Source organism: Myxocyprinus asiaticus, chromosome 37 (genome assembly GCF_019703515.2).
Source record: "Myxocyprinus asiaticus isolate MX2 ecotype Aquarium Trade chromosome 37, UBuf_Myxa_2, whole genome shotgun sequence".
NCBI classification, from domain to species: Eukaryota; Metazoa; Chordata; class Actinopteri; order Cypriniformes; family Catostomidae; genus Myxocyprinus; species Myxocyprinus asiaticus.
The window spans coordinates 18183421-18198449 of NC_059380.1; the positions used below are offsets into that span (position 1 = coordinate 18183421).

At 38.2% G+C, this 15029-nt stretch overlaps 1 protein-coding gene across 2 annotated transcripts in view; it reads left to right on the forward strand.

Annotated features, from left to right (window-relative positions):
- Nucleotides 1–366: 366 nt before the first annotated feature.
- The window catches only part of LOC127428150 (paralemmin-1-like), a 51417-nt gene continuing 36754 nt past the window's right edge, over nucleotides 367–15029 (forward strand). The window contains exon 1 of one of the 2 annotated variants that reach the window (XM_051676280.1): nucleotides 367–639. In XM_051676280.1, the coding sequence (XP_051532240.1) occupies nucleotides 635–639 (5 nt within the window). In that variant the 5' untranslated portion in view covers nucleotides 367–634. The remainder of the gene's footprint in view (nucleotides 640–15029) is intronic. The other variant, XM_051676279.1, reaches the window with a different exon arrangement.

Consider the following 15029-nt stretch of genomic DNA (forward strand, 5'->3'; position numbering starts at 1 on the left):
TAATTTCGGTTTAGCTTTTCTATTTAGGCTAACTATATCTGAGGTTGTATAAGTAAGTAAGTAAGTAAGTAAGTAAGTAAATAAATAAATAAATAAATAAATAAATAAACTCGCTCTGTGGACCCTGTTTTCGGTAACGCGGGTAAAGTGTCATTTCTTAGTCACATTCATTGACTCGTATTATCCTGTACATACATGAGGGGGCGACAAACCACACTTTTCATTATCAGACTTGGCCCAATCTTGCCTAAATACAAAAAAGCATCATTAGTCGCGCATACAAAATTTTGAAAGGCCGGATTTTGTCATACGGGGTATGAATTGTGGTGTAAATTTTCGAGAATTTTGACTCTGACCTGGACTGTTTCTACCGCTTGATGTTTGCGGTCGTCTCATCAAGGCAGAGAGAGAGAGAGGCGCTTCCCGCACAGCTATATCAGAGGAGGGACGCCAGCAGCAGCAGCAGCAGCTCCCGGTCTCACTGCTCACACACACAGGGAGAGGACATTTGACTGAAACAGATGGTGCTGCGCATTTGAATAATAATAATAATAATAAAAATAATAATAATAAAAATAAAAAACTCACCAAGGAGAATACACCCGAAATTTGAGGCAAACAGCATTTGGACACTATGGAGTAAGTATTGCAACTATTCTTCATCTAATGCCAGCGCAGGCCAGTGTGCTGCTGGCCCTTATAGCCTAAGAAGTTAACGGAGCCACACCTGCAAATCTAAGCTCTGCTCTTCTGTGTTTGCAGTTTCTATACATACACATTTACTTTTATGCTCTGGGTACAATATGGTATTTTTAACGGTATGCATGTTTAAAATAAGGTTGCATTTTTTATATTAATCAAAGAGTTTGTGTTGGCAGTTTAAATGTGTTTGGATATAGAGAGTTCAGTATAGATCGCTATAATCAGACTATTGAGGGGCAGTCGCAAACGCGCTTGGCCTACAAATGAGCGACAAATTTAAGTTTTCTTTCCGTTTGTTCACCAGAGCTTGCGCTTATTTAATCATGTATTATCTCATCTCATTACGAAGGCTAATGTTTATTATCCTATATGATTTTTCGTGCTTTTGCAAATCTTGATCAGTATAAACATCGCTGTTGGTATGTAACTCTATTTTAGGCCTTATTTGGCTTATTTGCAGTGGTGCGTGTAAAATGTGATGTACAGCAGAATAACGGGATCATCCAGCGGTGAGCAGCATCCAGCACACATGCGCTCAATATCCCCAGTGCTGACAGAAATAGGTTTCTCCTTCATGGCTTTGACTCTCAGTACAGTTGTTGATATGTCTACATGGGAAGCAACTCATCCCTTTATTAATCTTTGAGATACTTATAATTGTAATAGAAATGTGTAATAGTAACCGCATAGCCTACTGTATTGCATTGTATTACCCCATTCACTGTAGACTATTTTCACAATAGCAAGGCAATTCTGTGTTCTTTTTTGTATTCTATTTTCTCTTGCTCTTCTTCACAATCAATGCACAATTGAATTTACAGAGAATCAAAGCCTAAAACATTAACACTTCTTTTGCTGCAGCTTTGCAGGCTCTGGTATTTCCTTCTGGAATTTAGTTTATATTAAAAACATGTCAGTGTATTGTACATTAATTTGAAGTTTGCAAACTGTAGACCCTTTTGCAGCTGCATGTGTGTTGCACTTACACGTAAGAAATTATGAGATAGATGGATGATAACTTTGGCAGTGACAAGTAGGAGAGATTTTACTTCATTGTTTGTTGACAATCCTAATCTATTATTACAAGCTGGGTTGTTTTCAGTCTATACAGTTATTGGGTTATTGGTTAACACAGACAAAGATTTCTTTAAGGGCTGGTTGCACTGCTACTACTGTACTTGGCAATACCTTCTGAATCGATATGTGAAAGAATAATCCATGCACAGGGAATGCTGTTTCCTTCTGTGAGACTTGAGAAGACATATACGTCAGCTTTAGCTAGAAGAGCAGAGACAACTGCTGGCAGACTTAATTACTCTAATGTACTACACCACAGAGACAGAGAGAAAGAGAGATGAGGAGTGGACTGAGAGTTGCTCCTGGAATCTGAATGAAAGGCCCTGCCCGTATCAGATGACACATGCCTCTCCATTAGTGACTTGCAGGGGTCTGTCTGAAATCCCATAAATGACCACTCCATTCAGGGGAGGATGAAATTAGCTGCTGTTTTATTGGCACAATGAAAATAACCTCCCTGGAACATGATCTGAGCAGCTTTTAGCTCTAAAATATGTGGTTATACTTGGGATAAACCTATTGTTTTGGGGTTCTTTTTTGGACTTTACGACTAGTCGACTAATCGGTGTCATAATAATGTATAATTAGGCTCCATTTCAGAGGGATATACGGACGCGAAGCACATCACTTCAACATGGTAACTAACAGATATTCAACAAAATATATAGGCTAAATAACTATAACATCTTATTGCACAAAAGTTTCAAAGTAAGTGAAGTAAGAAATAAGAAAGGCTTTAATACAGAGTGGCACAAAACCGTTTATGCGCATCCTGACGTGCTTCAATGTAACCAGAGCATTTGGGAGTTTCAAGCTGATCCACGTTGGACATTCAAAAGTGCAGAACTGCAAGATAATGATGCGTGTACATAACATATAGGTCATGACATCCAGTAGTTTTTTTTTGTTGTTGATTTTTTTCCCCTTTTTCTCCCAATTTGGAATGCCCAATTCCCAATGTGCTTTTAAGTCCTCGTGGTCGCGTAGTGATTCGCCTCAGTCCAGGTGGTGGAGGACGAATCCCAGTTGAGATCCCAGTGGCTTGTTGAGCACGTTGCCATGGAGACATAGCGTGTGTGGAGGCTTCACGCCACCCACCGCGGCAACCACGCTCAACTCACCACGCGCCCCACCGAGAACGAACCACATTATAGTGACCACGAGGAGTTTACCCCATGTGATTCTACCCTCCCTAGCAACCGGGCCAATTTGGTTGCTTAGGAGACCTGGCTGGAGTCACTCAGCACGCCCTGGGATTTGAACTAGCAAGACAGCAATCTCCAGGGGTGGTAGCCAGCGTATTTTACCACTGAGCTACCCAGGTCCCCGACATCCAGCAGTTTTAACTTTTTTTACTGCAGCTATTACTGATGGGAAGATCGATTAATTTTACTGACTTTAATCTTTGAGTCTCGTTCAGCAAAATGAATGAATCTTTATTCAAGTAATTTAGTTCATTTCGTTCATTTAAGCAGAATTAAATTAAAATGTTATATGTTCAATAGCCAAATCCCCCTCAACACGTCTACTTAGGCAAACTTTGATTATAGTCCCAATAAGGAAAAAAGATAATGCAGCCAAGGAACAGAAATGATTAGTTCACCTTTGGAATCTTCTTGTCCAAGTCATTTGTTCTTTTGTCACATGACAGCCATATGTACATAGTGTATATGGCTGTCATGTGACACAAGAACGAACGACTCGGACCAGAAGACTCGAGAGGTGAACGAATCATTTCTGTTTCCTGTACAGCGCCTATGCGGTTTTCACGTAACAAACGAACGGAGGTTGCGCAATGCACATGCACGGCCAACACAAAATGAACGAATCACTCTCTGAGACTACTCGTTCTTCTGAGTAACATAAAAGATTTGTTCAAAATGAACGAATCGTTCATGAACGACCTATCACTAGCAGCTATTTATTTAGGCAGTGTCAGACAGAATTAGCAAAAGACTTCAATCTCTCCAAAGCACCTCACAAATACAGGAACATTACTCACAGCAGATGATTTAAAGTCTTGACAGTGATCGTCTTGTCATGTAATGTTGATGTGACACTTTGATGGCTGAAACTGCAGTGGTGCATAAATGGACTGAACTTAAAGCATTAAAGAGATGAAATTTCTTGCAGAAGGTTTTACTGTGCTGACTTTGATTCACTTTTAAGCATAATAAGAAGTTGCGTCTCTATATTAATTTGAGAATTGCATCTCCTATTAAAACCACCACCACTAAAAATATTAATTCGAGTAGTCGACCTCACTAATCGACTAGTCAGTTGTTGGACAACTATTCGATTAGTCGAGCACAGTGGCACATCCCTACTATTAAAATATTGCTCTGTTTGAGCATCCCGACCAGCCTGACCAACTCAACATAGCAAAACTGGCTCAACCAATGACATCAGTTTGAGGCGGGATTATCTATTTTTTGACCAATTGCAGACGGAGGGAGTAATTATGGAACACAACAGTGCCTGCTCGCTTTTTCGGTCATCTTAGTTCCGGAAGTAGTTTTTCCCTTCACATCAAATAGCCTCAAAATCAACCTTTAGACATTACACGTAATGATCTCATGGAAAAGGACAATTTTGCAGTGTATAGTGACAAACAGGTGTTTAGGAAAGCACTGTGGTAGTTTTTGTTGCTATTTAGTGTTTTGGAAGAAAATAAAACCAAAGGATCCTTTCACCCTTGGGAGTCTTTAGCCCTGTTGTACTCTACTACTGACAAACTACCTCAAAGCTCATGGTACATCTGTCTTCAAAGGTTTATAAGTTACAGAAATAAGTGGAAAAAATGTATGGGGTTTTTACTTCCGGAACCAGACTGTTGTGCTCTATTGTTGTATTCCATTTGGTGACACTATTGATGCAGAAGTTACATACTTCACATTTAACTAGCCACTTTCCTTTTTTTGACCATCCAGCTCTGGTGGAACCAGAGTATGATAAAGTTGTTAATTTGTGTACATTTTCACTTTCACTTTAGTGTTAATATGAACCAAGTTAGAGCATTATTGACCCCATCCTTCCATGAGAATGCTGGAATAGAAACCCAGGATTGATGGGTGCATCACTTCCTGTGGATGTTGCTTTGAAACTCAGCATGTGTACTATTCCCCACTGTCAAGCTTTTTTCTTGCTTATGAAGTGCTGATTTCTGCCACATGTGCTTAGGAATGCTAGGAATCTTCAAAGGATTCGTAAACCTTAATGAAGAGGCTGAAACAGCTTGTTCAGGGTTCCTCAAAGACAGAAGACGAAAGAAAGCTGAGAGAACTAGCTGAAACCCTTCCCACCTAAAGATCCATGCATTAAAACTAATATATCCTCTACTCTTCACTTCCTGTCATTTTGTTTTTCGCCAGCAGTGTGAAAGGAGTTTGGCTGCATTAAGTTTTTCTTCTCTTATCTCATTTATCTTCCATTGCTGTCAGCCTTTGCTTACAAAATGGGGTGAGGTCATATAAATTAGACAGGATTCTTCAATTCAATAAGCAAATCCATTGGGACATGCCCGTTTCCTGGGACAGAATAGTGTTGGTTTCAGTACAAAGACTTTGGATATTGATATTAGTCTGAATGTATACCTTACACAATCACTATGGAGATATTTCCTTTCCAGAACTGAAGGATTATAGACCAAGCTAATATAACACCATAAATCTAAATTTCTCACAAAATTGTAAGTCTGATTAGAAAAGTAACAGCACATCTTTACCCAGTGTTCGAATTTGTTGGAGCTCTTGGGGAGTCCCCTTATTACTGTGAGGTGAAAATGAGGATCCACACTGTCACTCAGTCACTGTCTGTAAATTCCTTCAGAAAACAGCGCGAGGCGCACTCGAGTGTGTTTAGAATTTTCCAACATAAAAAATGTCATTTGGATTATTTATTACATTTGGGACACACACTCGTCAATGTTGCATTGTGCCACCGCAATCATTGACAAAAAATCGAGTTTTATGTTTCTAGTATTCTAGTTTTGGAGAACCCCCCCAAAGTTCGAACAGTCAAATCATTTTTATTTGTGTTGCGCCTTTCACAACACACATTGTTTCAAACCAGCTTTACAGAAAATCACGCATTAACAGAAAATGGAACTGTAATATCTATAATGTCTTAGAGTTATCATTGTGTAGTTTGGTAAAATACGATTGTGAATTGTGTTTAAAAAATAAGTAATTAAATAATAATTGTATTTAGAACCACAGTGAGGCAAGGAACACAAAACTCCGTAAGATGTTGGTTAAATGAGAAAAATAACCTTGGGAGAAACCAGGCTCACTGTGGGGGCCAGTTCCCCTCTGGCTAACATCATTAATATAATGCCAATATTACTTATGTATAGTGCAATTCATGGTTTAAAATGATTAAACTAAGTAAGTGTTAATGGTCAGTGTTTAAACAAAGATTTTGTATGAACTGTTAGATTAATGACTAATGTCTTTGAAGTCCATCCTGGATTAACTGCAGAAGTTCACATAGATGCATTGTCCTTGTTAGTTGGCTGATGAAGGGATTTGTTGCCAATTAATTGATAGTCTGTGTATTCCATTATAAGAGTGTAGTCTATCATTTACCTTGCAGGCAAAGATCAGTGAGGTGCATCGCAGTTCAACTGGCTGGTAATTTCGGTGAGGTCTATCCTATGTCCAAGGTTCAGGCAATAGCATATGATGTATCCCATGTCTTATGGTTGGAGTTGGCATCAGTTCATCCTCTGAAGTCCATCGTAATAGACTGAAGTGATGTTTGGCTGGCACTGGCTGCTATTAGTCGTCATCACTCAGAGACACATAGCAGTGGAGTCCAACACGAAGCAGGAATGGAGCTGGATCCAGATAGGAATCCCGAGGTTGAGACAGGGAAACAAATAGAATAATATTAGCATAGATGCCATTCAATTTATTGCAGTGTTATAGATCATGATCAAAGCAGCCTAATTGTGAGTTGAAGGATAAATTAAGTGTATGCCTGATTAGGTGTATAAACTTAGTGACTGTGTCTGTATCTCGAACAATGTTAGGGAGACTATTCCAAAGTTTAGGAGACAAATATGAAAAGGATCTACCTCCTTTTGTGGATTTTGATATTCTAGGAACTATTAACAGGTCAAAATTTTGCGATCGTAATGAACGTGATGGAATATAGCATGGTAAAAGGTCACTTAAGTACTGTGGAGCTAGACCATTCAAAGCTTTGTACGTACAGTAGTTAACAGAATTTTAAAATTAATACCAAATTTAACAGGTAACCAATGTAACGACGGTAAAATGGGTTTAATATGATCATATTACTTGGTTCTAGTCAGCACTCTGACTGCTGCATTTTGAACCAATTAAAGTTTATTTATTGATCTTGCTGGACATCCTCCTAGTAATGCATTACAATAATCTAGTTTTGAGGTCATGAACACATTAATAATCAGCAACAGTGAGCATGTGTCATAATTTAGCATTATTTCTTAGGTGGAAGAGTGCTGTTCTACAAACATTGGTAATGTGATTTTCTAAGGACAGATTGGTATAAAATATAACACCTAAGTTCTTCGCTGTTGAAGACGATGTAACAGTACATTCATCGAGAGTCAAATGATATTTTAGTGGCTTGTTTTTAGAGGTTTTTGGTCCAATAATTAGTACCTCTGTTTTGTCGAAATTTCTGGCCATCCAATCCTTTATTTCATTGATACACTCTGCTAATTTGGAGAATTGTTAAATTTCGTCAGGTTTTGAAGAAATATAAAGTTGGGTATTGTCGGCATAACAGTGGAAACTTATTCCACGATTCCTGATAATATCTCCCAGGGGAAGCATATACAAGGAGAAAAGCAGAGGCCCTAAAACTGATCCCTGTGGCACTCCATACTTTACTTTTGTTTGGTTTGACAATTCCTCATTTACATAGACAAAGTGGTAGCGGTCTGCTAAATAGGACCTAAACCATGCTAATGCAAGTCCACAAATGCCAACATAATTCTCTAGCCTATTCAAGAGAATATCGTGATCTATCATGTCGAATGTAGCACTAAGATCTAAAAGCACTAGAAGGGAAATGCAGCTGCGATCAGATGATAAGAGCAAGTAATTTTTTTCTCTGATAAGTGCAGTCTCTGTACTGTGATGGGGCCTAAATTCTGACTGAAATTGTTCATATATACTATTTCTCTGTAGAAATGAACATAGTTGGGAGGATACTAAATTTTCTAGTATTTTCGACATAAACGGGAGATTTGAAATCGGTCTATAATTAGCCAGTTCTCCAGGATCAAGTTGTGGCTTCTTAATAAGCAGTTTGATAACTGCCATTTTAAAGTTTCTTGGACATGTCCTAAGGATAGCGAGTAGTTAATAATATTAAGAAGAGGTTCTGCGATTACAGGGAATACCTCTTTTAAGAGCTTAGTTGGTATTGGATCTGAAATACATGTTGTGGCTTTTGATGTTTCGATAAGTTTTGTTAGCTCTTCATGACCTATGACAGCGAAGGATTGAAGTTGCACGTGAGGAAAATTTGAGACACTGTTTTCTGAGGTACTGTGACAGATGATTGCATAATTCCAATTTTATTTCTGATTATTTCAATTTTATCAGTAAAGAAATTCATGAAGTCATTACTCTTGTGCTGCGACAGAATATCTGGTTCAGTTGAGGCTTTATTCCTAACCAATTTAGCCACAGTACTGAATAAACACCTAGGATTGTTGTGGTTATTTTCTTTGAGTTTGCTAAAATATGCTGACCTGGCAGCTTTTAGTGCCTGTCTGTAGCTAAAGACACTATCTTTCCATGCACCACGAAATACCTCTAATTTTGTATTCTTCCACTTGTGCTCCATTTTCCAAGCTGCTCTCATGAGAGCATGAGTGTGATCATTGTACTATTTTCTGTTATTTCATCAAGTTCTTCTATGCTTTGGGGCTTACTGAGTGTAAGCCTAAGAGTGTAAGTTTAGTGGTTGAAAGAACAGTTCTACCTGAACGATAGCATGGTGAAAATTGAGTAACATTAGCTGATCGTAGTATACAAGAGACGAGGTAATGATCTGAGATGTCATCGCTCTGTAGAATTTCTATTTATCAACATCAACTCCATATGACAGAATTAAATCTAGCGTATGATTATGGCGATGAGTTGGTCCTGTCACATTTTGTCTGACTCCAAGAGAGTTGAGAATATCGATAAATGCTAATCCCAATGTGTCATTTTCAATATCAATGTGAATGTTGAAATCAATTAAAATTAACTACAAGATGTGATAAAAAATGAACAAATTCACCAAGGAAATCAGAATAAGGCCCGGGTGATCTATATACTGTAGCAAGTGCAAAAGATGACAGAGTTTATTTATTTATATCTGACGGTGTCACATTAAGCATTATTAGTTCAAAAGACTTAAACTTATATCCTGTCCTCGGAGTAACACCAAAAACATCACTGTAAATTGTAGCAACACCTCCTCCTCGACCCTTCAGATGAGGCTCATGTTTATAACAATAACCTGGGGGAGTAGATTAATTTAAACTAATATATTCATCCGGTTTAAGACAGGTTTCAGTCAAACAGAGCGCATTCCAAACTATCATCTGTAATAATTTGATTTACAGTTAGTGCTTTGGTTGAAAGAGATCTAATGTTTAGTAGCTCTACCTTCATATGATGTTTATCTTTAATTTTTTTGTTTTGTTCAAGTTTGACCTTAATCAAATTTTTTCTAAATGATTTAGTGAGGGGTTTGTGTTTGGCAGTTCGGGGAACAGACACAGTCTCTATGTGATATCTAGGTGATACAGTCTCTATGTGTTGTAGTTTATGTGACCTGTGTGACGTCTCCACGTTCGGATTAACCAGTTTGTCTGCTTCATGACCTGGGCCTCAGTTAGTCAGATACTATCATTATTAAGATTATGAGCCAAATTACTAGAGAGGAGAGTGGCACCTTCCCTGGAGGGATGGAGTCCGTCTTTCTTTAGCAGGTCAGGTCTACCCCAAAAACTTTTCCAATTGTCTATAAATCCTATGCTATTCTCCAGACACCACTCAGACATCCAGCCATTCAGTGACACTAATCTACTATAAACCTCGTCACCACGATGAGCAGGGAGGGGGCCAGAGCATATTACAGTGTCTGACATCATTTTTGCAAGTTCACACACCTCTTTAATATTATCTCTAGTGATCTCAGACTGGCGAAGCCGGACATCATTAGTGCCGACATGAATAACAATTTTAGAAAATCTACGTTTAGCATTAGCCAGCACTTGTAAATTTGATCTGATGTGAGATGCTCTGGCAACCGAAATGCATTTAACAATAGTGGCTGGAGTCTCTAAAGCGGTGCTTTGAGATCGATGCAATAATCCATGTAACACAGAGGATAAAAATGGGTGTTAATGAGTTTAATCGCAATAAAAAAGATGAAACAGTAAAAAAAAAAAACACAACAAGCTACATGATTTGCAGCATCAATCATGTCCATAGCACAAATGTTGCAGGACAGGTAACACTCCAAAGTTTAATAGTTAAGGTTAGGGCTTTTAAAAAATAGCATTAATAACAGGGGTGCTTGCTTAGGCAATATGATTTCATATTTCATATAATGTGTTATGTATGTCTATGTGACTCGTAGACTTTAGGACACATTAAAGCTTAGGTTAACTGCATAAAGGTCTTTCATTGCAGAATCTGTCCTCCAATCTCCCATTGCCCAGCTGTGTCTATGACCCTTTAACCAGACATGATTACTCTGCTGTGATGGTTCTATTTGTGAGGCTGTTGGATGCCACAATCCATAGTGTTGAGCCAAAGGCATAAACAGATTCTCACATAAGTTAGACCTACACTATAAATCTGAGTCTATATAGTCTGGATCCATGCCTCAGGCAAAACATGTCATTTCCTTGGCAGTCCTTTAGTCTACAGATTTTTCTAAATTCTCTTTGGAAATCTTTAGATGGTAAACATGACGAAATTTGTGGGAATTTAATTTGAAATACATCACTTATCTAGAGCAGCCTGGAACAGATGATTCTCTGACAGATCCTCTTTTCTCCTCTCCTCCCACAAGCAGCAGAAGAAAAGGTTAAACCAATAATCTCTGGGTACTGAACTATTTAGCCTTGAAATTTAAGTATGTTTTACTGAGTTATGGTTATTAGATTTGTAATGTCAATATGAGTATGGGTCATTAGACTAATTTGAGTTTTTCTGCTGTGATGTAGATCAGGAAGAAAGAGAGATATATATTAGATTGCATGTTAAAGCATTTGTGCTACAGACATGAGTGATACCTCAAATAGGGAAGGCAGGGCCATTCATCCGGGCCATATCTAGGGACCAGAAATCAATAAAGACATGGGCATGGGTTCTTTTGTCTTGGGCCAGAAAGCAACAACCCAGAACAACCTAGCAACCACTCAACAAACTCCCAGGTTCCTTGTTTTTTGTAGGTGTCCTTTGAAGCTTTCTTTTGAAACTTCTTTTGATGTGAATCAGATTCAAGGCCTCTGCTCACTTCATGTGAATTCGAAGAACGGACGGGTGTGACATCATTTAGAACCAAATCTGGCCAAAACGGAGGTGTTTTTGAGTTTGATTTGGTGGTTCGTAACAGCTTGCCAGAGAAAAATTTCAGGAACATTTGGCTGCTAGAACCTTCTTACTGCCATTGTTCCACATCATAGATAGGTGTCTGACAGCCCTCTCCTTTCTGTTGTCTGTGAATGTGTTTGAGAGCATGTCTCCTTGTTTTCTGTCTGCTATGCACTCTCCTTACCCTGCCTGCTTGTTTCCTCTTGCCACACCTCCTTGTTTAGTCCTTGTCATGTTGATTGTGTGCATCTGTCCCTCATGTATCTTGCTCTATATATTGTTCCCTTTTTGCTCTTGTGTTTGTCAAATTGTTTTGTTAGTAAGTTTGTGTGTTCCAGTTGTGTTCCAGTCCTGTTCCTAGTATTTTGTCTTTATTCTAGTTTATGTTTTGGTTTGTTTTCTCTCCTCCGTGAGTTTTGTGTTGCTTGTTTTTGTTGTTTAAATAAATATTTACTTTCACTCATTCCTGCGCTTGGGTCTTCCTTCCTGCTAAGCATACTGTGACAACTACTTGAGTACTCTAAAGTGCCCATTCACTCTGTTGTTTGATATGCTGCTTCACTCATGTGCTGTCTGCAGCAGAAAGCCCTTCACACATCTGCCCAAAGTATGAAATCATCATTCTTTTGTATGTATTCTAGTGATGGTGATTTTGATTCATATTAGTGACTTAAGTCTTATTTGGTTCACCAGAAGGTTTGTTCAGATTTGTTCATTGATTCGTTCATGCAAATTACACCTTTGCGCCAGTAGATGTCTTATGTTTTGAACGAGTCATTCATGACTGTGACGTGCAATTATTATACTTTATTCAAATTCTCTTGTGCAACTGCTGAGCATGACTTTTTATCAATCTATACAAAAAAGAAAATACTAGCCTAAAGATTTTTAAATAAAAGTTTTAAAAGACTGTATGTCATTGTAATGTGTGGTCATCACTCATTTTTACACATTCATAAATTTAGGATTATATTTTGTGCATACCTGTAAACTTGTCTTGGTGTATTTCACCCCTTTTCTCCTTGTTGAACGCAATTGACTTGCATGCCGAACTGAACATGCTACCTCTTGTTCAGTCAGTCAGCAGATCTTCATTCACGAACGAGAAGACTTGAGTGATTCATTCAGTTTGTTCATGAACAAGACGTCTCATCTCGTTCAGACTCAAACGACTGACTCGACAGGTTCAGTGAAGGGGCGTATTCTTTCAGTGGGAGAAACCAATAAAATGCTCCTTCACAGTATATATTTACAGATATGATAAAGCCACCAAAGCAGTCTCACACTTCAAACCAAAGCTCACTGGCTTTGAAAGGGAGAGACATCAGTGAACGAGAAATATGAGTCGGTGTATGGATGTGAACAAGAATTATTTTCTTTCAAAAAGACAGATTCGTTCACAAAAGAAACATCGCTGTTCTGACTATTAACACTCTTTTATACACCAATCTTTGTAGTAGTATCAATGCCATTATAAAAACAGAGTGTAGTGTATATTATCTCTTACAAAAAATCTAAAGTTCTAGACGATTCTAAGTTCTTAGATGTTCCTCTTAATGTGTCTCTGTTTGGGGGGAACTCCTACAGTCTATGACTTATGTTTTTTTCACTGCAGGAGGAACATTTCCTCATCCACACGACCTTAAAACATCTCTGCCCTCAGCTGAGAGATATTACATGATTTAACTGCTCAAACTGTTAGAAGACCGTGTTCAGACTGTGTTAGCCAAGATGAAGCATTTTGAGTGGAAAAACATCTGTTGTAGTTCTCTAGCATGTCTGATGTGATTCCTTTAGGGTGAAGGAGATGCTTGGAATTCCTTTTCCCTAGGTTGTTTTTGAACAAGTGGTGCATGTCAAAAGCAGCTTAATTTGTGAAAGATGTGATTAACATAAAAAATAAAAAAATTAAAAAAATAGCTGAGGAAAAATAAAGTACATTTATGGTACAGAATCTACAAGAATAATCAGAATCTTTATATTTTTGCCTGCCAAGAAAGCCAAACTCAAGTGGATACAATTATTGCTTCACAAGTGCACAGTTTTTACCACAGTGGTGGTGTATACTTGAATGATCTGATCTAATTTTCTGATCAAATCTGGAGATTTTTTTTCATATATTTACATTTACATATTTGGCAGACACTTTTATCCGAAGCGACATACAGTGAATTCAAGGTAAATATGTTTATATTACTGTATGTGTGTTCCCTGGGTGTCAAACCCATTATCTTGGCAATGCTAACACAATGCTCTACCATTTGAGCTACAGAAATGAGAGAAATTACTTGGACTTCTTGGAGTCAGATTAGGCCTGATCCTATTCAAAGTAAATTCACTGGTATGTCACTATTGACAGGATAAGTTTAGTCCAAGACTTTGGCAAAATGGACCAAAATGCCATTTTTTATTTTTTTTTCACATTTGCAAGAATAGTGTACACCACTCATTTGAAGTATCTTACAGTTATCAGTACATTCTGATGGAAGCTCAAAGCTTAATGTAGGCAGAAAATCTTTATGTAGGCAATTGTTATCTTATGAAATTCAAACATTAGTAAGTGACTTATGCACCTCAGACACACACACCCCATGACATGACATCACATTCCAAATTTGAAACACTTTTACATTAAGTCTCGGTATCAATCATTCTTTCACTTTATGTTGCAGAACATATTTGATAAATCTGTGTCATGCATTGATATGCTCTTACATAATATTACATGACAGCTTGGACACACTGTTGACAGATATTAAAGCATTAAACTAGTAAAAGGAAATCGAATGCGCTGGCATATGAGGCATGTTGATCGGATCTGCTCTGAGATACTGCTGTTGTTTGTGTTAGCAGTGGCTGATAAGCATGTGATGGGGAGGAAAATTAGTCCGACATATGACCCTCATTTTGCACATGACTGAGCCTCAACGGCAGTGCATCTGCAGCCGTATACAGCCTTAAAAAAAGAGAATGAAATCATCATTGTGAGGTGCTGACTGTCCTGTGAGCACTGCATTACTATGCACTTTAATGCTTGATAAAGCTGACCCACTGACCCACCCTGAGCCTAGTGCTGCAACAGACACTTAGTGAAGATATTAGGCACTTCAGCAATTGGGGGCAGTGCTTTGGATTTCGGTCAGCACGGAACAATTTTAGCTGAATAACCTTAGACCTACTGTTGTGGAATTCACAGTGAGCCCGGTTAATCTGCCAATCAGGAACAATTATCTCAAATTGGCCAAAAATTAGAACATTGAAGGGATAGTTCACCCAAAAATGAAAATTCTCTCATCATTCACTTACCCTTATGCCATCCCAGATGTGTATGACTCATCTGCTGAACTCAAATGAAGATTTTTAGAAGAATATCTCAGCACTTTTGGTCCATACAATGCAAGTTAATAAGTGGCAAATTTTGAGGCTCCAAAAACCACATAAATCAGCATAAAAGTAATTTATATGACTCCAGTGGTTAAATGAATGTCTTCAGAAGTGATATGATAGTTGTGGGTGAGAGATCCTTTTTTACTATAAATTCTCCTCCCTGCTCAGTCAATCTCCACTTTCACTTTCCCATTCTTCTTGTGTTTTTGGTGATTCCTATTCTTCATGTATATCATCCCCTACTGGTCAGGGAGAAGAATTTCTAGC